We start from the raw sequence: 27,973 nt of genomic DNA, 5'->3' as shown, positions 1-27,973 counted from the left end.
GTTTTTCTCCAATTGCATTCACTTGCACGTGGGCAGGTATAGAGATGATGGAGGCTTGAATTCAACCAGAGCTGCAGTTACTTTTTTTTTTTTTTTTTTGTCCCACAACTAAGAAGGTAGAGAGCAATAGGGAATTGGGGATGTGTCCCTGAGAGTGACTGTAATGATTAGCCATGGAATTAAAACTGGATAATAAGAGGGAAATGATATCAGAGACGTAGGGATTATGAAATGGTGGTATAGTCACAGACTGGAGGTTCTGGTCATTTGGAAAGGTTGTCTGAGGGGTATAAGAGGTCTGAGCTAGAAAGATAAGAGGTGTTGATCAGAGAGAGGTATGCATGACATTGGGGTTGTGGAGAGTTTGTAGCTAATGATGACAAAATCTATGTACATGGTAGTAATTTCAGTAAGTAAAGGGCATCATTGCAGGAGGGGAGTTCAAAGAACATAGAGGCCACAAGGTAGAAAGAAACATGTGCATTGCTAGAAATTAGAACAAAAACACTGTCAAAAAGAGTGTCAGTGAACCATGAAATGAAAATAAGGAAGACTTTAAAGGGAGTGATTTATTAATCAATAGATGGTTCACAATAAGTAGTAATGGGGATGTGACTTGCTGACTTGAGCTTCAGGGCTGGTAGAGGTTGATGAAGGGAGAATGGTGTCAAAGTGACAATGGGGAAGAAGAGGAATGCAGGACTGCCCCACCTCCAGGCTAGTGGAACAAGGACTGTGGGGAACGTTGTCAGCCACCACATGAGAGGGGCACAGAGGAAACCATGTCCTAAAGAAAAGCCATGTTTCTACTGAGCAGTAAGGTGAGAAGAACATTCAAAGAAGAGATTAAGGATATAGAGGATTTTGCTGATGTCAAATTTGTATTTTTAAAAATTCATTGTGACATACAACTTAGTCTGCCTTCATATATGTAGTGCCTTGCCTTTGTTAGGCTTGGCACTACATATATTTGTTTGTGTGGGGGGGGTTGCTGAGATTTTTGTGTATTGAGTGAATCATCCTGTTCTTGTTTCAAAATGAATAGAAGAAAACAGGAAACAAAGATGAAAACTTAGTTTACCACACACTTGATTTAGTCTTAACTATTCAAGCCTTCTTAACTGTGAAATGGGGCTATAGCTTTTAATATATGCTCATAGTTTCTTATAAAAAGTTCAGTACTAACAAAAACAAGGAGAGATGAATTCCTTACAAACATATTGAATAAATCAATACAATGCTGCTAAATATATTTCTGCTTTTCCTCTCTAAATTCTCAAGCAATACCTAAGGTAGACGCTACAGATGATAAAGACACTGACTGCAGTTAAGGGCTCCTGGGTGGCTCAGTCGGTTGAGCATTTGCCTTCGGCTCAGGTCATGATCCCAGGGTCCTGGGATGGAGCCCCGCGTCAGGCTCTCTGCTCAGCCGGACACCTGCTTCTCCTTCTCCCTCTGCTGGCCTCTCTGCCTACTTGTGAGCTCTCTCTCGCTCTCTCTCAATCTCTCTGTCAAATAAATAAATAAATAAATAAAATCTTAAAAAAAAAGACACTGCAGCTAAGAATAGGAGGATAAAATTTTCCCGTTTAAGGAAAAGAGAACTGCTAGGTCCTAAGAAGAGAGTGAATTAGAGAGCCGTGTTATCCAGGACTGTGGTCCAGGATGTGCTCACACAGGAATGACTTTGTTCCACCTCTGCAGCCCCAAACAGTAACCCTAGGCTTGCAATCATCAGAACCAGAGGATTCATTATGGTATTTGCACTTCAGCTCCTATTTCCTCAATTCTAATGATAATAACTGTTATCAAGTACAAGAAGTTATAGTTTTCAAAGTCGTCTTATCTAATATCTCATTCAGTCTTCACACTGTGAAAGGACTGTTTTATAGATCAGGAGAGTAAAGCTCAAACAAGTGACTTGCCCAAAGTTTCTCTCACTTCATAGGGAAGCTGGGAGCACACTGTCTGATTCCAGGCCAGCACTTTTCCCATCTCCTCTCAGTGTTATGATCTTCAAGCACCTTCTTCTGGGTAGTAGGGAAAAGCTGGCTTGGTTTCCAGTGAGATTCCAGGACTCTACCCACACAATAACCAGAGCAGCTGTCTTTACATATTCAACTTCTGGCTTCTGATTTTGTTTGAAGGAAAGGATCTGTTGGTAATAAGTATTTAAAAATCACCATGTTAATGCATGTTATTCCTATGGCATCAAGTAATTTTGACTCCAGCTACTGTCAGATATTCTAGGTAGGGTAGGGAAAGTTTTTCCTTCCCTACCTGGAGAAGTACTTGGGTGGTGCCATTCTAGGTTTGAAGGGTAAGAATGAGATCAGTAACAGTCAAGTGGCCTATACTTTGATTGGTTGTATATTTGTGTGAGACTAGCCACTTATCATGTCATTCCAAAAGAGAAAAAGAAAAGGGGCCGGTGGGATGGGGAGAGAGCAAGAAAAAAAGATCTGTTTTGTCACAGCAATAGTTTAGCATTGTAATAATTAAAGCTTCTCTTAACTGACTAGCTAAACTATGACTTAGAATATGCACTATTTGCCCTAATTATAGGGCATTACTACTCTTTGATTCCTGCTGGAGGGGCTTTACAGCTGTACAATTATATTCAGAGACATAAGAAAGAAATTACTGATTTTTAGGGAGAGGACAGAAGATTAAAATTTTATGATACTGAAAGTATAAGTGAGTGTGAATGGAATCAATCTATAAAAAATAAAGAATTTGGGGCGCCTGGGTGGCTCAGATGGTTAAGCGTCTGCCTTCGGCTCAGGTCATGATCTCAGGATCCTGGGATCAAGCCCCGCATCGGGCTCCCTGCTTGGCGGGGGAGCCTGCTTCTTCTTCTCCCTCTACTGTTCCCCCTGGTTGTGCTCTCTCTCACTCTCTCTGTCAAATAAATAAATAAAATCTTAAAAAAAATTAAAATAAAGAATTTACCTTTGGGGGTATTTTGTTTACAAAATTTTTCTTTAAAAATCATTATTAAGTAAAAGTGATTTGGGCAGAAACATTAAATTATTTAACAAAATATCCTAATCTCTTAGGTACACTGAATATAGAACTAAGTTATACTAGACTCCTTTCATAATACAGAACATATACTACTTGTATTCCTTTATTATTTTTTATTTATATCATTATTTTTATTTTCATTAATAGCTAATATTTGTTGAGTATTTACTATGTGCCAGGCAAAGGGCTGAATGTATGACATGCATCACTTCACATAACTTGCACCACACATTATGGCATGGATAATACCATTACACCCATTTTTCAGACTGAAGCCCTGAGAGGCCCTGCCCAGAGTCATGCAACTGGCAAGTGAAGGGAGTGAGATTTGTACTATTGTTGGTCTGAACTTGTATTCCTTTAAAATTCTTCTTACTTTCCTAAATACTCTCTAATGGTTGCCTGTCCCTAATTTAAGCCCCTAATCCTGTGTATCAAGGATAGATATACAGGCTTAAAGAAATAAATGGTATTTCATGATCAGATTAGTGCTAAAGAATATCAAGAATTAGAATGGGATTAGCTGTACCATTTCTATGGTATTTAAATAGTTGTTTAGTGTCCTAGCCTCAGCAATCAGACAACAAAAAGAAAAGGTATCCAAATCAGCAAGGAAGAAGTTAAATTTTGACTATTCACAGACAACATGATACTTTATGTAGAAAACCCAAAAGCTTCCACCAAAAAATTGCTAGGCCTGATACACGAATTCAGAAAAGTCACATGATACAAAATCAATGTACAAAAATCTGTTGCATTTCTATACACCAATAATGAAGCAGCAGAAAGAGAAATCAAGGAATCGATCCCATTTACAATTGCACCAAAAACCGTAAGACCCTAGAAATAAACCTAACCAAAGAGGTAAAGGATCTCTACTCTGAAAACTAGAACACTTATGAAAGAAATTGAAGAGGACACAAAGAAATGGAAAAATATTCCATGCTCATATTTAACAAATATTGTTAAAATGTCTATACTACCCAAAGGGATCTACACATTTAATGCAATCCCTAACAAAATACCACCAGCATTTTCCACAGCTCTAGAACAAACAATCCTGAAATTCATATGGAACCACAAAAGACCCTGAATAACCAAAACAATCTGGAAAAAGAAAAACAAAGCTGGAGGCATCAAATTCCAGACTTCAAGCTCCATTACAAAGCTGTAGTGATCAAGGCAGCACTGACACAAAAACAGACACAGAGATCAATAGAACAGAAAAGAAAGCCAGAAATGGACCCTCAACTCTCTGGTCAACTAATCTTTGACAAAGCAGAAAAGAATATCTGATTGAAAAAAGACAGTCTCTTCAACGAATGGCTTTGGGAAAACTGGACAATAACATGCAGAAGAATGAAATTGGACCACTTCCTTACACCACACACAAAAATAAATTCAAAACAGATGAAAGACCTAAATGTAAAAGGATATCATCAAAATCCTAGATTAAAACACAGGCAGCAACTTCTTTGACATCAGCCATAGCAAATTCTTGCTAGATACATCTCTGGAGGCAAGGGAAACAAAGGCAAAAATGAACTATTGGGACTTCATCAAGATAAAGATTCTGCACAGCAAAGGAAAAAACAAAACTAAAAGGCAACCTTCAGAGTGGGAGAAGCTATTTGCAAATGACATATCGAATAAAGGGTTAGTATCCAAAATCTATAAAGAACTTCTCAAACTCAACACCAAAAAAAACAAATAATCCAGTTAAGAAATGGGCAAAAGATATGAATAGTCATTTTTCCAAAGAAGACATACAGATGGCTAACAGACACCTGAAAAGATGTTCAACATCACTCATCATCAGGGACATACAAATCAAAACTAGGATGAGATACCACCTCACACCTGTCAGAATGGCTAAAATGAACAACTCAGGAAACAACAGATATTGGTGAGGATGTGGAGAAAGGGGAGCCCTCTTACACTGTTGGTGGGAATGCAAACTGGTGCAGCCACTCTGGGGAACAGTTTGGAGGCTCCTCAGAAAGTTGAAAATAGAACTATCCTATGACCCAGGAATTACACTACTAAATATTTATCCAAAGGATACAAAAATATTGATTCAAAGGGGCACATGCACCCCAAAGTTTATAGCAGCATTATCAACAATAGCCAAATTATGGAAAGAGCCAAATGACCATCAATTGATAAATGGGTAAAGAAGATGTGGTATATACACACACTGGAATGTTACTCAGCCATGAAAAAGAATGAAATCTTGCCATTTGCAATGACGTGGACAGAGCTAGAGTGTATTATGCTAAGAGAAATAAGTCAGAGAAAGACAAATACCATATGATTTCACTCGTGGAATTTAAGAAACAAAACAGATGAACATAGGGGAAGGAAGAAAAAAGAGAGGGAGGCAAACCATAAAATGGGCTCTTAATGATAGAGAACACACTGAGGGTTGCTGGAGGGGAGGTGGGTGGGCAGATGGGCTAAATGTGTGATGGACATTAAGGTGGGCACTTGTGATGAGCACTAGGGGTTATATGTAAGTGATGAATAACTAAATTCTCCTGAAACCAATATTGCCCTTTATGTTAACTAACTAGAATATAAATAAATACTTCAAACAACACAAAAAGGAAATATGGAAAATGCCACACACAAAAAAGATAGTTGTTTAGTATTTCAGTCCCATTAATAGAAAATAAGCTAATTCATTGTAAGAGAATGAATTTGGAACACCTCAGATTATAATTCTGATTTTACATCATTTATAATTTGCATAATAAAATTCTATTTTATTAATACACATAATAATGATATCTTGAATAAAATTATTAAAGAGTCACAGAATGATAGAGAATCATAGAAATTAAGGGTTAGAAAACACTTAGAAGTCTAGCATCTCACCTGAGGCAGAAACCTTTTCCTTCAACATCTGACCTTTGTTTCTATACTTTGTGTTTGTGGAAATTCATTACTTCACCATTTTGGACAGCTCTAGATATTTTTTAAATGTTCCCTTATATCAAGCTGAAGTCTATCTTTACCTGTAACTTCCACTGATTCTTATTAATTCTGCCATGACAGTCCTTCGGATATTAGAAGCCAGATTCCTGTCCTTTCTAGGTTCAATATCCTCAGCTCCTCGAGCTATTTCTCAAATGGTATCTTGGCTAGGTATCTTACTTCTGATTATCACTACTTTTTTATCCCTCTTAAATCAGTCCTTATGTGTGCATCAATGAATCAAGTATTAGTTAAGCAATGACCTCAGTATTACTTAGCGCTTGCTGTAAAAAATAATGTAGACCTGATGTAATAAACAACAGAAGTGAGTACAGGATTTTGAAGTAAGTGCTAGATAGATACTAAGTATAAGAGTGCTGAAAGAAGGAAAATCAGCCAAAGGCTAGTATAGAAAGCCAAGTATAAGGTGATGAGGATCTGGACTGAGTAGCAATGGAAATGAAACAGAATGGACAAGTATATGGGATGTTTCAAAGCAAACATCAACAAGATTTAGAAAATTGAGTAAGTCTCATGAATAAAGGGAAGGTGATCCAAAGCATAATGCAGGCTCCCAAGCATACGTGGCTGATAATGTTAGAGCTATTTTCTAAGATTGTGGAAGGGAGCACCAGTTGGGGAGTAAAAGGCAGAAAATAATGAATTTGCTTGAGTTTGGGGCAAAATTAAGATAACCATTTAGAAATCTCCCTTAGAGATACAGAAATATGGAACTATAAGTTTATATATCTGGGATATATGCAAGGAACCGTCAGATTTAAGATGACAGTTTTAGTCTGAGAAATTATTAGACTGATGGAGAGACCAAGGAGAATAAAGAACAAAATACCTGGGACTAAGCATTGAGTAGTCACATAAGTTGATATGGTTCCTGCCAGAAATTACAGAGGAAGTAGAAGAGAAGCAGATCTTAGTGCAAGTCACATTTACAAGGCACTAGTTAGTTGATACAGCCAGTGCTCTGGAAATGTTGACTAGATGAATAGTAACAGTGATAATAGGAAAGTCAGTTGGAATTCTAAAACATTCTATTATGTTGGCCCCAAATTCTAAAATTCTACATTTTTTAATCCTCAGGATTTCTGAAGCACACTCCATGTTGAAAAAAGAAAAATGTACTAATTTTGGCTGTCACCACTATATATTCTCTTTACAAGTAAATACTCATTTAATTATATTAAGTATTAGAAATAATTAACACAGTGTAAGAATAGGTGGACTTATGTTTTTTATTGTAATGGGGGTAGTCAGTAAAACATGGGATTCATGAGACACAAATATGTAGATATAAAGAAACCAGCCATCTGAATGATTTGTCTGCATAAGACTTACAGCTAGATATAACCAGATGATTGATGATTCATGGTATTTTGTGGAATACTAAACTTTGTTGGTAATCATGTTTTTTTTTACAACTGTATGTAATTATATGCTTGTGATTGATAGTACAAAATTCCAAAAGCTCATAAAAAATGTACATTTGAGTGTTTCAGGTGCTTCTATCATTTTAGAAGCCTTTTCCTTTGAATATTGCATTTCTCCCATTTTTCAAAAGTAGCTCTTTGTGTGGTGTGTGTCTGTCTATCTGTCTATTGATACAAATGCAATGCTTTCATTATCCTGGGGATGGGGGAAAGTTTATATGCCACCATATAATGTTGTCATCAAATGATCTTCCTAAATTATTTTGTGTGTGTGTGTGTGTATGTACAGCCACAATTCCTTCAGGAGACACCTACCAAGGCAAATGCAGGTTTCCAGTGTTGATTTTAGCATGGGCACAGAACCCATTTTACAAAGAGGAGAAACAACAACCAGCATTGGGAGGATAAAACCAGAGCTCTACAAACAGAAATCAGTTGACTCTGAGGGCAACAGGCAAGAAGATATCAAAACCTGTGGGAAACTTAACTTCACACTCCAGTATGACTATGAAAATGAACTTCTAGTTGTTAAAATTATCAAAGCCTTAGATCTCCCTGCTAAAGACTTCACAGGCACTTCTGACCCTTATGTGAAGATGTATCTTCTTCCAGATAGGAAAAAGAAATTTCAGACCCGTGTGCACAGAAAGACTTTAAATCCTCTATTTGATGAAACTTTTCAATTTCCTGTAGCATATGATCAACTAAGCAACCGAAAACTACATTTCAGTGTATATGATTTTGACAGATTTTCTAGACATGACATGATTGGGGAAGTGATTCTTGATAATTTGTTTGAAGTCTCTGATCTCTCCAGGGAAGCCACAGTGTGGAAAGATATTCATTGTGCTACCACAGTAAGTAATAATTCCACCAACATATTGGTTTTTATTTGACCTGCAGTGGTATATAAAACTAATTATCACCAGCTTATTGTAGTAAGTTTACAAAGTTACAGAATTTATATGCTAAGAACCTGCAAAGGTAGGATTTGATTACATACATAATAATAATTCAGCCACCTAACACAATTATGTAAATAAAAAATAGCTCTTTAAGTTACCAAAAATAGTAGTTGTTTTCTCTTATAAAATGTTTATTTAACCTGTCTCTTCATAGTTAATGTTGACTTTCATTATTTAAGAAGATTCTGTTCCTCAGATCAAACCTAAAATGTACTTTGATGCTATTTTGAAAGGCCCTTGGGTGAGTTTAAAATAGCCCATTCCTACAGAGGCTTTCATGAAATAGACATGATTACAGAATTTGAAATGTTGAATGATCATAAGTGATCGTTTATATTAGAATTTTTCTTTTCCATTACAAAATGCTTTCTCTGAATATAAAATAATAACTTTAATAATGAAAATTTGGAAAACAGTAAGAAACAGTACAAAATTAAAATATTCTATAATGCTACCAATTATATGTAATATTACGGCATATTGCTTTCTAAATTTTTTCTATACATGTTTTAAAATTATTGAGATCAAACTACGTTTAAAAATTTCCACACTGATTTTCTTTCATGCTACATTTGTTTTAGTGCATGACGTTTAAATACATGATCTATTTACCTAACCATTCTTTTATTGTTGGATATTTGAGTTAGGCGTAAATTTTGTTATACTAAAAAATGTTGTGTTCTTTGTTACATAAATCTGTTTTATCTGAGATTATATATCTCGGACAGAATTATGGAATTGGAACTAGAGAACTGGTCACTTAGGTTAGACTGCAGAATTGTTTTGATTTTGGGGTCTTTTTTGTTTTGTTTTAAGAGAGAGCCAGAGCTGGCTGGGGGTAGGGGGAGGGAGAGGGAGAAAGAGACTCTTAAACAGGCTCCACACTCAGCACAGAGCCCAACATGAGGCTTGATCTCATGACCGAGATCATGACCTGAGCAGAAATCAAGAGTGGGATGCTTAGCCAACTAAGCCACTCAGGTACTCCTGATTTGGGGGTTTTTCAATGGAGCCATTTAATTTTTTACCACCAGGTTAGGTTGTCTTTATGTATTTACCATCTTTTGTCCAAATTTTGCCAAAATTTATAAGCTTAAAATTTGGAGTTTTTAATAGAAATAAGGGATTATTTTAAAAGTAAGAAAATTATATTTTAATTCAGAGTAATTCCTTTTTTATTTTTCTCCCATCAATGTTTTACTAATTAAAATCAGTATTTGGGGTCATTATTTTTCACTATAATTATTATACGGCTAAGGTAACTTAAAATTTTATACTTCCACTTTGTTGCATTGCATCATCATAACATTTTCAATTGTTAGGTTTTTATTCCATGGGAACAAAGAAGAAATTTTCAAACTGGATCATATTTCAAAGGTACATTGGGGCTCTTTTGATTTCATGGTGTTTTTCACTTTATTACCTATATTCCTACAGGGAAAAAAATGGTGAGCAATGATTTTTACTGTTTTAAAAAGTCTGACACCTTCTAGAATTCTACAAATACAGATAATAATTGTTACGTTCTTTCTTTCTTGATTTCCCATTATTATATTATTCCTTCTTTTATTCATTCAACAAATATTTGCTAAGTGCCTACTAAGGGTTTGGCATGTTCTAAGTAATAGGGATGCAAAAAATTGTTCTGAAACATATTCTTGGGCCCATGTGGGTAATCTAGGATAACTTCCCAATCTTAAAGTTCATAATAATCTTAATCACACATCAGCAAAGTCCCTTTTGCCATGTAGGTAACATATTCACAGATTCTAGAAATTAGGATGTGGCCATCTTTGGGAGTGTGTTTATTCTGAGTACAACATCTATCAACATTTTCATTTCAATATTCTGGATACAAAAAGAAGTAGGTAGATAATAAAATATATTATTAAATTATTCTAGCCAAATGACATTTCTCTGTAACTGGAACACTGAGCCACTCATTGTTCTAGATACTGCTTATGGCTTTTCTGTTGGCAAGGCAGTAATGAAACCTAAATTTCTTGACTATGACACCAAAGCTCCCAATATACACTAGTATCATCTTTATGGTTAGTATAATGTTTAAGTAAAGCTTCTCTTCAGCTTTTGAAAAATCAGTAAACAATTTTATATTTCAGATAATAAAGTGAAAAAATGCGAGTTGAAGTTTGCTTAAGAAATCTTTTCTTACACATTTTAACTTTAAATAATTTCATAAGAAATATAGAGTTTTCTACAGAGAAGGAGAAAGAAAGGAAAGAAAAAGAAATGTAGTCATATACCTTCACTAATCCAAGTTTTGTAGAAACCTGCAAAGGTGATCCAATTATGTGAACACAGGTTTTATGTAACAGATAAATCTCTTTATATCAGGAGACACTAATGACAAATACACATAAATAACTAGTTAAAAATAGATCTTAAGCCATTCTTATAATTTAAGGTTCTTATTTGAAATAACCATGTATGAGTTTTTTAAAAGAGTAACTTTATCCTGCAAACCTCCAACTTAAAAATTCTAAAATTTAGTCAAAAAATTTTGTTACCAACTTGAAATAGTTGATATTTTTTTAAAGATTTTATTTATTTATTTGAGAGGGAGAATGAGAGAGAGAGAGAGCACATGAGAGAGGGGAGGGTCAGAGGGAGAAGCAGACTCCCTGCCAAGCAGGGAACCCGATGCGGGACTCGATCCCGGGGCTCCAGGATCATGACCTGAGCCAAAGGCAGTCGCTTAACCAACTGAGCCACCCAGGCGTCCTACTTGATATATTTTTAATGTTTAATGAATCTCTTTAGTATCATTAAGTCATATTGATATAAATGCCATGGATCTCTTTTTACTTCTTCAGGCCAATGATATGATTATTAAAAGTAGAACTCTATGGAAATCAGAGTCGCTGCTTTTTTGCGATTGTTGTTTTTAATTATTTTGTGTCTCATTCCAACAAATTTTTATCATAGAGTTTCTGTCAGTTTTTTCCTCCATGTAGCCAAAGACCTGTCCAGGGGCACCTGGGTGGCTCAGCCATTTAAGCAGCTGCCTTCGGCTCAGGTCATGATCCCAGGGTCCTGGGATCAAGTCCCACATGGGGCTCCCTGCTCACGTGGGAGGAGCAGGAGCCTGCTTCTCCCTCTCCCTCTGCCTGCCGCTCTGCCTACTTGTGCTCTCTCTCTGTCATTCTGTCAAATAAATAAATAATAAATTAAAAAATCTTAAAAAAAAAAAAAAGACCTGTCCAAGGCCTTATTCAAAAAATCTTCCTAGGCCAGTTCACTAAATGAAATTGATTTTTTTTCTACAGCATTGGAGTCAAATAACTTCAATTTGATTACATAAGTATTTACTGAGAACCTTCTATGTACAAAGCTTATACTTTGTTCTAAAGTGGAAATAAAGACTAGTAAAATACAAGTTTTGGTCAAGAACTTTAGTCCAATAGAAGAAACAAGTAAACAAAGAAGTAAAGTATATGCTAATATATAAGTAATACTATATAATATCTTCCTGATAACCTCTACAAATGTGGTCTTGTTCACACACACACATTCACACGCGCTTTCTCTCTCTCATACAAATTATGTCTAATATGAATATAGTCTAAAAGATCACCATATGAAGATGACAGAATTCTGAAAAAAAAGGAAAGGGATGTTTCTTGAAGCGAAAACAGCATGAGGAAAAAGAAAGCAAGTTCTAGAACATTTTCGGGGGGGAAATAGTAGGCTTGTGAGTTTGGGAATATGATATGAAGAAGGGACTAAAGGGAACCAAAAGTAGAATGTTCTATTTAAACTGCACTCAATAGGCCCTTTATTGCTGTAGAGGTTTATATTTATTTTGTTTTTATCAGGAGAGTGAAACTATTAGAGCTGTTACCTTCTATGGCATCATGTGTACACTGGGTAGGAGTGGGGGCTTATGAAATGTAGGGGGCCAGGTAGGAGTCTAACATGGCAGTCTAGATTAGATGGAATAAAGACTGGCTGAGACTGGTAGTAATGGAAATGGAAAGAAGCTAACATCTGCCATGGAAGTGCCATCTGTGGCATATATTTAAACATTTTCCAAGTAGATGTCTTATGTCTTCCCCTTGCCTCTAAGAGGCTGGAAGACACAAATCATCTTGTACATCTCTTATATTCTTTACAGCATGTATGAGCACTTTGTAATTAATCAGTAAATACTTGTTGAATAAATTAATGTGGCAAATTCTCATAGTAGGTCAAGTTTAAGAATGTATATAAGTATAAATCTGCCACTACCAGAGGGCAAAAACAATGCAGTCTTGTACCCTGTTGTTTACAAATTAATAAATATACACTTAGTTCTATTTGTTAACATCAACTACTTTATGTAACAAACACTTAAAAATTTATTCTGTGTGTGGCATAAATCCATATGCAAAATAAAGCAGGAATATTTTATTGTCAAAAATCCTTTCAGGTTGAAACAAAAGTCACATATTTTGTATTCATAATTTCATTACTAATTATTTCTATACAAGAAAGATTAATATTTTTATCAGGAATTAGCAAGGTTTTTAAAAATTTAAGATTGGGAATAAAAAGGAAGTTTGAGGAATAAGGAAATAAAAAGGTATGTCTTTATTCTTTGCAAAAAATTAATTTTCACTTGAAGGGTCATCCCACTATATACCAGAAATATGGCAAGCCAGTCATCGCTTGCACTAATATAGAAATACTTCCCAACATAGGGAAAAATCACATTGAAGAACAGTGTGTACCCTATGCCACTATTTTGGTAATGAGAAAGAAATATACATTCATATTTGGTTATATGTATTAGTGAAGCCTATTTAAGGACACACAAGAATCTAATAGTAGTTATCTATTGGCAAAAATGGTAGAAACTAGATGAACATAGAAAAGGAATGATTTGCAACATATTGCTTCATATACATTAATTTTTAAGCTATGTAAGTATATTTTTCAAATTTTTAATTAACTTTTTTCAAGAAGTCACTCATTATAAAGACTAATTTAAATGTAGTGATCTCATGCACACTCAAGAAGCCATTGAAAGTATAGGTAGCTAAAGAAAAGCTTTTCTTTTTTTGAATAGAACTAACTATTTTACATATTTATTTACTCATCTAATCAATGAACATTTTTTCAGCACCAATGATGTTCAGACACTGAGGAATTCTCACAGGAAAAGAGAGTGTGTGCACATAACCACACTGACCTGGTTTACAGCTATAAAGTACTTTAATCTATTATCTTTTAACCAAGGATCTATCAAGTTTGAAAGAGTAGACTTTGACATGCCAAATACAAACTTTTGTGTCCGTTGTACCAACCAGAGTACTGAATGTACCAGCTGAGATTGAGTTTGAAGTTATGTATTTTAATATATAGTACCAAAATATCTTTAAATGTTTAAAATTTTTTTTGATTTGTTTTCTTGTTTCTAGTGACATATTTTTAATTTTTCCCGAGCATCCTGGATCTATTCCAGGATCAAAATAATACTGTTTTTTATTTTGCTTTGGTTTTTTGCATTTAGCTATCAATTCTCTTTTAAATTTTGTTAACTCTGGAATAATTTGTTATCCAGTAACATTTTAAAGAGTGGCAAAATTCCAACTTCATTCTGAAGGAAAAAGTGTGGTGGAAGGCAAGGCAGTAGAGAGTAAATTTTTTGGTTAGGGGCCATCTAGCTCAACCTTTGGGGTGCAGCAAGCAATATTACAGTCATAGGCCTGCAGATTGGGACAATGAACTCGCACCTGCTCTTCCTTAGGCATTCCTAATTTTCTCTTTCATCTCTGCTATAAACCCTGTCCTGGAGTGTCATAGATACCACATCTGCTAATGGGCCACCATTAATTGACTATTAACTCAAATGATGCAGATAAATTTTATGAACTTATCTATAACGTCTTTTAGTCATTTTGCAAGAATTTATAACAAGTACCTATGTTGTAATATAAAATCAAATTAAAATTAAGTTCAAAATAATAGAGTCTATCATAGACTATCAAAAGATTATGAAAGTTCCCAAAGGGTGGTTTTTCTTGGCTTTAACACCTGCTTACCTCAGGAAGACTGTTAAGGGACTGTCTCCACAAAACAAACAAACAAAGCAGGAACACACCCATAAAAACACCAGACAAACTAGTGGTTGCTGGAGGGGAAGCGAGTGGAGGGATGGGCAAATGGGGGAAAAGGAAAAAAAATAAGGAACATTGTCTCATGAATATTTGGTATTCAGTAAATCACCATAGTTTTTTATATTATTTTGAAAGTTAAACCTTATCTATGTACATTTAGAGAACAAGGCTTCAGTGTTCTGTCTGTTTTGACTGCTTTTGCATTTCACATGAAAGACTGCAGGCAAATTAGCTTTAAAATAGCCCACAACAATTAAATTAGCCTTTATTATCAGTGTAAGCAGTAGATTCCTGTAATATTGGTTACAGCATTTTGTTTCACAAAACAAAAAAAAGTTAATGCATATCTAAAACTTAAATTGGTGCCACCAGTTTTAGTCTTTTTTTATTTTTAAGATTTTATTTATTTATTTGACAGAGAGACACAGCGAGAGAGGGAACACAAGCAGGGGAAGTGGGAGAGGGAGAAGCAGGCTTCCCGTGGAGCAGGGAGCACAATGCGGGGCGCGATGCGGGGCTCAGTGTGGGGCTGGATGTGTGGGGCTCGATTCCAGGACCCTGGGATCATGACCTGAACCGAAGGCAGACGCTTAACAACTAAGCCACCCAGGCACCGCACCAGTTTTAGTCTTAATTCAACACTGATGCCACACTTTTTAAATAAATAAAGAATTGTTGGGTAAGCACAGTAAGACATTTTGAATCACTGAAAAAACATCAGTCAAAAATTGGTAGCTAACTATATTTTAGTCATAATATTTGGGGTTCAAAAAGCAAGATGATTTTTTTTTTTTGCCTAAATTCATTGCATCCACATAGTTTCTAATTTAAATTCCTACCTTGCTCGACTTGTAAAGATTATAATGCCCTCTAGGTTCTCTATCACCCTTGGGTCTCTCCCTCTCCCCCCTTCCCCATTGCCTACCCTCATCCCTCTACCCTCTTCCTATCTGGCTACTGTCGGAAGCCCTGTAGCCTAATCACTGAAGAACATAGCCTTTGGGACAAACTAACAAGCTTTGCATCCCTGCTGTGTCACTTCTCTCTATGGTTTTGAGCAAGTTACAAAATCTCTCTAAACCTTAATTACCTTATCTGTAAAACAGGGATTATGGGAAGGCAAACTATAGTTTGTTGAATAGAATAAATAAGATAAATGCTTAGCAGAGCCAGGCATTTCTCAATGTTTACTGTATGTTAGCTGCCAAGAAGTTTTACAGATGCTATCATCAGGATATGGTTTTGGTGGTTGTTAATATAGCTTACATATTAAACAGGAATAAAGATCTTGGTGCTAAAAAATAGTTATGTCCTATTATTATAGTAGGAGGTAGTTTTAGGTGGTATGCTTATCTATGTAGGGTGGAAAGTTTTGTCTAAGAGTTTATTTAAATCTTTTTAGTGACTGTGTACTGTGATTCAGTGAGTATATAATTTTTTTATGAAGTATATACTCATAATGTCACATTGCATGCTCCTCATGTGCAACCCAACCTGACTCTTCCTTTTACACCAGGCACTTCTCCTCTTTCTTCCTTTACCAACCTGTACGTGTGCTTATTGAGCGCATCTTATAAAACTTCAGGAGCTAAAGTTGCTAGATGTACTCTGTGTGTTCCTTCAGGTTCACTCTCTATCATCCTCCACGCTGTTTGGTAGCTCAGGGGGCTGGCCTGTTAGGTCCACAGACACTGTTCTCTGAGTTTTGGCAAGAGATGTTAGGGCAGGAGGAGAATGTCATTTGGATATGTATTCTCTCATCTTGCTCTGAGAGATTGCCTCAGTCTGACTGTGTCCTTCACCTGAGGGCAGGTGAAGAAAAGCAGCCTTTTCTTTTCACCACTTTTTCCTTCTGAGTCCAGGTAGCTGTCCCCCTTCCCTTGTCCTTTCAGACCTAGGGGTCATCACGCGCCCCCCACCCGTTACCAGGGCCTGGTGCTGTACCCTCTTTTGTGGTTTTCCGACCCCTGCTCACATCTCTGTAGATAGTCCATTTGTTAAGCCCTCTGGAATTAGCCTAGTTTATGTGTGCCATCTATTTCCTCTTGGATCCCTGACTGATAGCCTAAAGGGGAAAAAAAGAACAACAACAAAGAATTCCTGACTACAGTCTAATTTCCTATAACCTTCTTGGACTTTGCCATGTGTCTGAGATATTCTGTGTGTTCATTTCCTTTAGTCCTTTAAAAGCTTGATTGTAAGACAAGGCCTTCAACCACAGAAAGTGAGAAAGAACCATGGCCATGCTAAAATCCTCTAATCTTTATACAGAGAGAATTTCAAAGGAACTCCTTAAAATGGAATTTCACATTTCATCACAATTGAAAAAGTCAGAATTTCTGCCTCTTAAAAATCAAAATTTCAGACAGGAATAATACATCATTTATTTAGAGTCATCTAGAAAAGTGTATGTTAATATTATAGGTTTCAAAACATGTTTATGTGCCCAATTTCTTACTTTAAAAATTTAAAATGGAAACACTTATAAAACACTATGCATATCCCTGTTTTTTAAGTAAAATGTACTGAATAATTTGACCTTTTCTTAAGAGTGGTGATCTTTATGACATTAGTTATAATAAATTTAAAAAGCAGATTTTTATTTCTGTCCATTGCTCTTCTATTACACTATTTTGTCCCCATTATAAGTATATATGCTTCCTGCATTCCTTACCTCTCCAATTTGTTGCTTTTAAAATACCTAAGTTGGGAGAATTGTATACAAATAAAATCAACACATTTTAAATATTGACCAGTGATCTTTTACTCAGAGTAAAGTTCATGAGACTTGTAATAGGTCAGAAGTCTTTTCATATTAATTTTAAAATTCTAGAGTATTTTGGAGTAGGATTTTGAGAATATTCATGTCTAGATCATGTGGTCATATTATTTTAGAATTGCTAGAGATTTCAAGTATAATCCTTTAATTTTATGGTTTAGAAAATGAAGGCTTGGAATATTTTTAAAAAAATTACTTATGCTCACCCAGCTGATTAATAGAAGATCCAGAACTGGATTTTAAATCTTTTAACTCTTAGTTCAGTGTTCCTTGTCTTGAATTATCTTGGAGTGTTACCATGTTTGGAATATACTAAAAAGAAATTAAAAGAATTGAATTTTTTTAACATGGAAGTTCAACTTTTGGCTTACAGGGTTAAAATCTCAAAATACTTAACATAATTTGAATTAAATAAATTTTTAATATGATACTTATGATAAAAATATGTGTTTAAGGCCTTTAAAATGTCTAATCGTATCAAATCTATCTTGTTAACAACTTGTATCAAAATACATGGAGAACTAAATAATGACTCTCTTGGCCTTTTTAAAAGAACAGTTGGAATCAATGTTATTTCAGGAAATTTCTAGGCAATTTTTCCTCTCAGATGTAATTAGTGAAAAATCTATATGTGGGGTATAATTGAATTTTATCATTTGTGTCCTGCTGTATTTTAATGTTTGGAAGTTGCAGGAGATAAGGAGAAGCTCTTCAGCCCCATGACATGCTAGCAACATGCCTGTATCTGTTGCAAGTTCTAGGAATTCAGTATAGTTCTAAAGGTACCATGAGTTAAAGTTGTTCCTTTCTTGCACTTACCTAGTTTAATTATTATTAACATGCTCTCATATAGTGAAGGGAATATGCAGTTGATTTTTAAATGTGAATGTTCAAAATATTCTCCTCCTTCTCTCTAATAGACTGCATTAAAGTTTCCTATAAATCAGGTAACTGATTTTCTAATTTCTAAAGAATTTTTTCAAAGAAATATAGTACTTCAACTGCTGGCTTTGAAATCTAAGGCCATGAAAACAATTTAAAGTTTGTTGTCCTGGCTAGTAAAATTTGAAGCACTGTTTCTTCTGGGGAAAGTCACAGAGGGAAGCAGAAATCTGCAGGAACTGAAGTGAGTGTAGTTTCATTGGAAAACTGGCTCTGCTCCCTTCTGCCTCCATTACTTTGGGTAAGTCGCTTCACATTTTTTAACTTGTTTCCTCATCCACAAAAAAAAAAAAAAAAAAGTTTTATAATAATATCAACCCCACAGGAATATTTTGAAAATCACACGAGATAATAAATGTGAACTTCCTGTAAAAGTTGCCCAGTGTCATTTATCACCAACGTGCTACACTCTTGCGCACAGCTATTTGTTTTCTACTTGATTGCTAATATCCCAGTGTCTTCCATGTTTTAAATTTCTTACCCTAATAATTAAATTTCCTAAATGAATCACCTTCATGTTTTTTTAAAAAATGAATGAGATACTTTTTCTTGATCCTTTTCTTCAATCTTGAATAAAATATAACAATGTTATAAGAGACTATGCCATGGCTTATATCACGTTCAGTCTTTCTATAAATTTAATTCACTAAACCAGAGATCTTACTGACTGAATATCAATTTTATTCATGTCTTTGGAGTGCTTTTAAATTTTTAAATGCTCTATGCACAATCCCACACCCCATGGTAAGCAAAGGGATGCTTTACAAGTACAGGCACTTATCAAATGCCAGTCTACAAAAGAGCTGATAATCAGAAGCAGAAAATTATGCCCAATCAGGCTTTGGTCAAAGAAAATAGGCTGCAGGGGCGCCTGGGTGGCTCAGTCGTTAAGCATCTGCCTTCGGCTCAGGTCGGGATCCCAGGGTCCTGGAATGGAGCCCCGCATCAGGCTCCCTGCTCAGCGGGAAGCCTGCTTCTTCCTCTCCCACTCCCCCTGCTTGTGTTCTCTCTCTCGCTGTGTCTCTCTCAGTCAAATAAATAAATAAAATCTTAAAAAAAAAAAAAGAAAAAATAGGCTGCAAATATGTAACTTACAGTTTACTTATGTATAGAGTAGCGAATGTGACATATTGGCCATCCAGAGAAAATAATGGATAGAAGAACATTTTGTAGGGGCGCCTGGGTGGCTCAGTCGGTTGAGTGTCCAGCTCTCAGTTTAAGCTCAGGTCAAGATCTCATGGGTTGTGGGATCAAGCCCCCACAGGGCTCCACACTCAGCGGGGAGTCGGCTTGAAGGACTCTCTCTCTCTGACCCTCCCCCAACTTACACGCCTACATGCACTCTCTAAATAAATCTTTCAAAAAAAAAGAACATTTTGGGCGCCTGGGTGGCTCAGTTGGTTAAGCAACTGCCTTCGGCTCAGGTCATGATCCTAGAGTCCCAGGATCGAGTCCCACATCGGGCTCCCTGCTCGGCGGGGAGTCTGCTTCTCCCTCTGCCACTCTCGTGCTCTCTATCTCTCATTCTCTCTCGCTCAAATAAATAAATAAATCTTTAAAAAAAAAAAAAAGAACATTTTGTAATGGAGGCTAGTTACCTGCTCTGCTCACTTACAGAACAGGGATCTTAAATCCATCAATTCAACCAACTCTATTTCTCCTACTTACCAGGCACTCTTCTGGGATGTTTTAGAGCATAATCTGTCCCAGTGTATAAGGCCTACTTTCTAGAAAAGGGAGGCAGGTAATAAGGAAGGAAATAGGTAGTGTGTCCAATGAATGAACTGCTATGTGAAACAGAGGCAGGGTAAAAGGACAGGAAGTGGCAGTGGAGTGGGGCCACTCTAGATAGAGTGGTCAGAAAGGGAGCTCTCTGATGACAGTTAGGAGATGAGATCAGAGACAGCTCAAGGTCAGATCTTTTGGAGCCCTCGAGCCATGGAAAGAGCTTTTGGTTTTACTCCGAGTGACTTGGTGGCTTTTGATCAGAAGTGAGCCATGGTGTCACTTAGCATCGATAAGATCTCTGACGACTATGTGGAGAATAGACACTGGGGAGCAGAGGTTGTTTGGTTCACAGCAAATCATGCTCAGAGACTAGATTCTCTTTGCCAGTAATTTGTTTAACATGGGTTCACCATAGGAATTATAATGTATAATAATATTTCACAAACCAATAGCATACGGGATAACGTGTCTTAGTATGCCAATAAAGAGATACCAAGCCAATAATAGAGTAATTACACTCTTGTTCCAGGCCAAGAGGAAATGAATGAAATAAAGTCCACATTTCATTGAGGTACTCCTTTTAACAAGTTGGTTCTCAGTAGAGTCGGTCTTTCCAACTGAAATGTGGGTATCAGCTGCTGGCCTAGCAGGAGCTAGGAGGGTGTAGCTAGCAGGCAGCTGCACCGCACTGCAGAGAAGATGGGCTGCCCAGAAGGTGACTACTCGAGGGACACAGCTTGCCTCACTCCCTGGCCTGAGTAGCCTGGCCAAGGCAGGAACACGTGTCCCTTCTCTTCCTGACACTGCTGCACAGCTTCCCAGCACTGCCAACCAATAGTAGCCTGGCCATGGCAGGTGCGGCTCTCAAAATCGACAGACAGCTATTCAGATTAGCAAAGAGGAGCCTTGCCCAGACCAAACACTCTCGAGTTACTGGTCAAATTTTGGTTTTTAAAGTTTTAAGGTCCATCACATGATGGACACCCCTGCCATTATTCTGGTATCAATGAGGTAATGATCCTCTCCTTTTCATGTGCAAGAATTTGGTAAGAAAATTTAAATATCTAACTGCAGAACAATTTCATTGAGACAAGGTATTCAAAACAAGTCCAAACCACAAACACTGTTGTCCAAAACAAGCTTTCAAAACATGGGTTTGAAATCATAATGAGTCAGTACACAACAGGGGTGAAACTATATAAACTAATTTAAGGTAGACCCTAAAATAGGGAAGCCACGTTCATCCAGTCCAAGTGTCTTTGTACAACCATACTGAGAGGGATGTCTCAAATGAGGAATTTTATGAAGGTATTTAAAAGCTTCAAATAGGGGTGCCTGGGTGGCTCAGTCGTTAAGCGCCTGCCTTTGGCTCTGGTAATGGTCCCAGGGTCCTGGGATCAAGCCCCACATCAGGCTCCTGCTATGCGGGAAGCCTGCTTCTCCCTCTCCCATGCCCCCTGCTTGTGTTCCCTCTCTTGCTGTGTCTTGCTCTGTCAAATAAATAAAATCTTTTTAAAAAACAATAAATTAAAAAAATAAAACCTTCAAATACTCCAAGGAGAGCTGCACAGTGTACTGTGCAAGTTTCTATGCCACTATCTATAAGCAGTGATTAAGGTTTGAGAATAAGTCTCCAGTTCCTCTCACCAAGAAGTTTAAGGTATCTCTTAATCAGTATTATAAAGGGGAAAATTCTTATTAAAGTTGGATCTTCTTATGCCCCAAGTTGCTCTTGTCCGTGTCTACATTGGGCTATCCCCTCTGCTTCAGGCTGCTCATTACACCAGTAGTTATGAAATTTGATTTGTTAAGTCTGTGAAAGACCTCAGCTCTTCCAAGGCCTCAGCTCTACTCTACAGCCTCAGCATTTTGTCCCTTCTAGTGGCTAAGTCTGAGGCTGTGTTGGATAGGATAAAAGCTAAACCATTTGGCAGGCAGAATTATTTCCCGCTGGGATTGGGAGCAGAAAATGGTTCTCCCACTGAGCAGAAACACAGCACTATTAAATAGCATCGCTGACAATAGTAGCTCTGGGTTGTGACTATTGATCACTTAATGCTCAGTGGAGTTTGTAATCATCCCATTTTCAACACTGCCATGTTCTCTGCCCCCTTTCTGCCCTGACTTCAGCAAAATTTCACCTGGACTTTGTGCCATGGCCAAGCACAATACTTAATATTACACACTACTAAAAAATGTTCTTTCCTTCCTGCAGAAATACAAGCAAGTCCTTTAGCAGGACTTGTATTGCTTGCCTACTGAGCATTTTCTGTCTTCAAGTGGAGATGGTGGGGAAGAATCAATAATGCAAATGTATGTAAAAGTCCAGGAGTCTAAATAGGTGCTGTGACAGAACCTTCCTTTGTCTCCCCCATCCTCGTTGACCATGGTGAAATCTGGTTTAATCGCAATCACTAGGAGAAGGAGGAAGAGCAGGAAGGAAGTGTTGTGCAAAAATTGTGGTTCTTTGAAAGAAAAGGAAGGAAGTGGGCTAGAAACTGGAGAAGATGTTAATTACATTTTCTAATTGTATTCTTTTTTTTAAGATTTTATTTATTTATTTGACAGATATAGCGAGAGAGGGAACACAAGCAGGGGGAGTGGGAGAGGGAGAAACAAGCTTCCTGCTAAGCAGGGAGTCCGATGCAGAGCTCGATCCCAGGACCCTGGGATCATGACCTGAGCTGAAGGCAGACACGCTGAACTGACTGAGCCACCCAGGCGCCCCTTCTAATTGTATTCTATCAAACAGCTTCCTCCTCCTTCTTTGCCTCCCAGAGCCACAAGACTGCTTGTTTGGTGGAAATGCCCAAATGTGCAAGGAAAAAATGCAATTTATACACCTTAAGGATACATTTGATTCTGAAATTCCAATGCACTATAGAAATACAGCAAACAATTCCAGATCACACTAGAGTAGAGGGATCTATGAAAAATAGAGTAAAAACCAATAGATAAGTATCCTCTAACTTAAGCTCCCCAAACCTTTAGCGTATCTTTACATGGCTCAAAACTATTAGGACTATTATACTCCCAGGTCTACCATACACACACATGCCCTTACACAGTTCCAGGGGGCTCCACTCAGAGCCTGCCCACAACATCCATAAACAGTGTCTTTGCTAACTTGTTCTCTGGTTACTGAGTAGCCTTCAGTCCTTCAAACAGTAGATGTCCCTGCTGCCACTGAAGTCATGAACTGGCCTGATGCTTTTATGATTTATTCATTCAATATGTTTTTTTTTATTGAGCATCAACTTTATGCCAGTCACTGATCCTAGAAAAATTGTTGTAAACAAGGAAAGATATATTATTTTTGTTCAACATCTACTGTGTGTCAGACTGGGCCCATAACATATATTAGCTTTGTATATCATTCCTTTATACTTTAAATGCAACCCAGACTTCTGGGTAATTGTCATAACCATGAAAATGGATCTCATCCTGACTACAATAAAAATCGGGGTTGAGCTACATATTCCTGAGGAGGGGTCATTTATTTTTATTTTTTTTTAATTAGAGAGAGAGCACAAGCAGGGTGGAGGGTCAGAGGGAGAGGGAGAAGCAGACTCCCCATCGCAGGGAGCCCAATGTGGGGCTCAATCCCAGGACCCTGGGATCATGACCTGAGCTGAAGGCAGACACGCTGAACTGACTGAGCCACGCAGACACCACAAGGAGGGGTCATTTAGAATAAGGCCAGTGTGTTGCCATTTAAATTATCCTATGTCATTGCCAGAGCCAGTGGTCTCTGTTTACCTTCTAGTCATGGTTGGACCCCCCACTCTGCATCTCAAGCCTCTTTATATGCTGCTCCCTCTGTTTTTAATTCTCTTTACCTTTAATCATTCTTCAAAATTCAGATTAAAAGTCACCTACCTCTGAAGTCCTCCTAGATTTCATGAAAAGAATCAGGTATGTTCATTATCCAGTATGGTCTTTCCCCATGTATCCCCAAGCAGATCAACCCTGACCCTGTTCTTGAACTTGAAATTGAGCTATAAGCACTAGTTGAGCCTTTGTGGTTTTTCTAATGAAGCTCTGCTGGGTCTATAGCAAACAAGGGCTAAAGGGGCCTATTCATACATTCCTGAACATGCTTAAACTATATATACTATTTAGTACTCATTTTACCAGTGCTTAAAGTTACAAAATTTTAGAGCTGGAAAATAAAATCAGTTCATCTCTTTGAACACCCTATGTTATACCAAAGAAACTGAGGTCAAGTGAGGCTAAATGGATTGCCCAAGGTTAAATTCCATGATTTTCTCAGGTGGGTGGATGATGTGAGTCAGAGAGAAATAAATATTTTATAGTAGTGTGAATGCAGTAGACCCACTCTGGGTCTGCATTGCACAGTAGCTTCATTTTGTGAGCAGACGAATGAAAAACTAGTAATTTAATGAAGATGCTCATTTGATCTAACACATTGTTTAACAGTGTGAGGAAAACCATCCATTTTCTTACCATCCAGGAAATGTGGAAGGCAGGCAGCATTTAGGCTGCTAAGTGGATGTGATGACTATTGTCACCATGGCAACCAATTGTTTGTTTAAAGTTTTTTTCAATAAGTCTTAATGATTCTTACTTTCTAATATAGCTCTGAATTCAAACCCAGCCAACCTTCACATACCTGTTTATTTTAATGGCCCCTCTCCCTTTTTTTAAAAAAATATTTGTTTGAGAGAGAGAAAGAGTTGGGGTGGGTAGAAGGAGAGCGAGTCTTAAGCAGACTCCACGCTGAGTGTAGAGCCCAGTTGGGGCTCAATCCAATGACACTGAGATCACGACCTGAGCTGAAACCAAGAGTCTGACACTCAACCAACTGTCACCTAGGCACGCCACCCCTCTCTTTTTTTCATCCTAATCTAGCCTACTCAAAACAAAGAAATTTTTTCCAAATATTATTTTCATTACCAACTAGTACATGGGAGAGGTAGGATTTTAACTCTGGCTTTTCTGATCTGGGAACCTATATGCCCTTTTCATTCTGCCAAGCTCCCACTCTTTCATATTACCAACACCTTTGGATCCCTTTATCCCTATTATCCATAGGAGTCACAGAATGAACTACATAGAGCCTTAAACCTTCTCCCACATGTCACCAAACTCCTTATTTCTCAACATAAACTGCCCGTTCTTATTTGTAAATATTAATCATCGTACTCACATACAATATTATTCCTCTTCTTCTCTGCCAGTCCCATGTCTTTAGGCTCTCAAACCCTAATGTGCTGTTTACTTCCCTCCAGGGGTGATTCCCTTGGTTAGAACATGCTGTAGTTATCAAGCCTTGAATCTGCTTCCCCTCCATCTCTGTACTCAGTTGCTATAGTTTAATCTTACTGTTAGCTCAGTCCTGAAATAAGATGTGCAGTGCAACTATTTGCATATCAACTTATCTTTCCAATGACTTTTATTTCTATCCTGGAGAGATGGTACATGGAAAAGTCTTTGTAACTGTGACTATGTTTATGAGGTTAACTTTGGCCAATTATTAGAAAATGATCTTTATCGACCCAGCTCTATGTCTGTGGAACCAGGATGAAGAAATCAAATGTAAGTCCCTGACCTAGCCTCAGTGTTAGCCTTCTTCACAATACAGTCAGAAGATTGTCACTGTGAACGTTCCAACAAATACATTAGTGTGTATGAGAATGGTCTTCGTACTTGAAAGAAATTTTATGGAACACTATATGCTAGACTTAAAGCAGGGTTTCAAATGATTATTTGCCCAAAGATACAATGGTTTTTCCAAGGTTAATATGGGAAGTTCGTGTTTATGTAGAATTGAAATAAATGAGGTTATCCATAATTAAACTTTTCAGAAACCCAAAGCCTTTCTCATTTTAAGAAACTAAAACCCAAAATTACCAGTTCAAATATTTTAAGGATTTTGGATAAAAAATAACTCCATCCAAAAAATAGTATATGCTTCTCTACTTTCTTAAACAGAACATAAAGAATATTTTTTCTAAGCTTAGTGACTCAAAAACCATCATTTTGAATATTAATCACTCTTGAAATCGATAATAAAATGATGTTTTTAGGTTACTGAGGCATTATTAGTGTCAGTTCTCCTTGATACAAAATGATTCCAGGTTGTTATCCTTTTTCAAATGTTTGCTTCTTTCTTGTATGAGTAGTGTCTTTCCATCTATCATTTATTGCTGCCTTCACCGGACTGACAGCTGTTAATTTCCCCATCTCCACATTCCACATGTGAGTTTTGACCTGCTATAGATTAATATACAAAAGTAAACATTCTTGTTTAGAATTTTGTCAAAAATAATAGTAAATGGGTAAATGTATAAGTAAATAGTAAATGAATAAGAAATGAGGTAGTCTCCTATTTAAAAGAATTTCACCATATAACTTTGTTCTATTTGTGCTATATGTTCAGAGAACTTTCAACTTATTTTCTGGTTCTTTGTGGTGCAGGAGGAGGTTCAGACTGTTGGGACTGAGTATGGCCTTATAAATTGCAGTGATCTTGGGCAGAGAAGAAGTGGCAATTAAAACTCAACCCGCTCTCTGGAGCTGGGCCATCGACACAGGGACAGACTCAGTGGGGTTACCAAGAATTAGTGCACACTAGCTCATAGGACTGTAGCCAAAATCTGGAGTTCTGCTGTTAGATTTGTTACAGGACCTTTTTAAAGGTTATAAGCCATTTACCTTCATTAAGTTCATTTATCATAATTATCTCTTAGATTGCTTCCAGATTTAAAAAGTTGTAGAATATTGGTATTTACCTTAGAGAGTGTTCTGCCCTTTTCAGTGTGTATGCAATTTCAGTTCTTTCACATTCATACTTCCTGAAGGAAATATCTAGTCTAATGAAAAATCTAACTTTTGTGCGGTTATTATGCATGCATACTATACATTAATCTTTACCACCAGTTCATTCCAGTTTCATTAAAACTCCTGACCTCATGAAGTTTAAATATTTAAGGAGACTTCTTACTACTACAGTAGGCAAAAAGCCAGCTAGCCTGCATACAGAGCTGCCTGGGAGTGTTCTTTAATCATGCTCTTTGCTTTCAATTTATTTAGGCTAGTGCTTTGGTCAGCTCCTCAGTTTAACTTCTTTATGCTTACCAATACCTGTTAATAACAGACAGTCAAAATCATGTTGCAGCTGGATAGAAAGGACCTTTGAGAGATGGGACCAAATACAGTAAACTTTCTTTGTTCCAACCAGTAAGTATGTGATATATCTAGAGAAGTAGAAAAATTACTTCCACAGATTGTTTCATGTGTAAAAGTTAAACCGCATCAGTCATATACATAAAAATATGTTTTATTTACTGATCCCTTTAGATGTCTCTGTGTACTTTTGTCTGTTTGTATGTGGTACATTCCCTCTTGGACTGTAATCACTTCATCTCTGAGATCATGTCCCCTATTTCTTCCCTAGCTTCTCCATTGCCATCCCCACTATGTTTCTTGGTAGAACTTAATACTTGCTCTCTACATTCATAAAGGGATCCCTTAAATTTTTTACCAGCTGGTGACAAAATATGCCTACTTTTATAGATAGTTCCTGGAAGGAGAAATACACAGTGAGAGAAAGGGAGGGGTGGTGCCTGCCAGACAGAAAACTTCAGAGAAAACTCTATTGACTTAGCCTAAAGAAACACTGGAAAAGACATAGGAAGATAATCATCAGATAAAATAAGATCCAGACTTATTTTCTTAGCCTTTTAGAGCCTACTCTTTTCCTTCTCAACTGAGATTTTCAAGGACAGACTCCTGCCAAATCTATCTTGGTATGTATGGCACCTACCAGCACACCTATCAAATAATACTCAGTAATTGCCTGGTGGTGAAAAGAATGAATCCTTCCTAGGAGGTTGTACTCTTTCTGTTTTTTTCTCAGGCCTCTCCTGTTGGATCTGGCTCACTATTTTGGGTTTGCAGCATTCCAACAGCCCAAAAGAGACCAAGTTGGATATATCTTTTCTTTAAAATATTTTTTACTAAAGTTCT

The 27,973-nt window shown here is 37.0% G+C and overlaps 1 protein-coding gene across 1 annotated transcript in view; it reads left to right on the top strand.

The window, feature by feature from the left end:
• The window catches only part of SYT10 (synaptotagmin 10), a 61,121-nt gene that overhangs the window by 21,774 nt on the left and 11,374 nt on the right, over nt 1–27,973 (top strand). The window contains exon 3 of the mRNA XM_028113301.1: nt 7,738–8,305. Coding sequence (XP_027969102.1) covers nt 7,738–8,305 — 568 coding nt within the window. The remainder of the gene's footprint in view (nt 1–7,737; nt 8,306–27,973) is intronic.

This window comes from Eumetopias jubatus, unplaced genomic scaffold (genome assembly GCF_037043125.1).
Source record: "Eumetopias jubatus isolate StellerSeaLion01/CBP00866 unplaced genomic scaffold, mEumJub1_p1.0 scaffold_8, whole genome shotgun sequence".
NCBI classification, from domain to species: domain Eukaryota; kingdom Metazoa; phylum Chordata; class Mammalia; order Carnivora; family Otariidae; genus Eumetopias; species Eumetopias jubatus.
The sequence above is the reverse complement of the archived record's forward strand: the minus strand, read 5'-3'. Positions and strand labels throughout refer to the sequence as shown.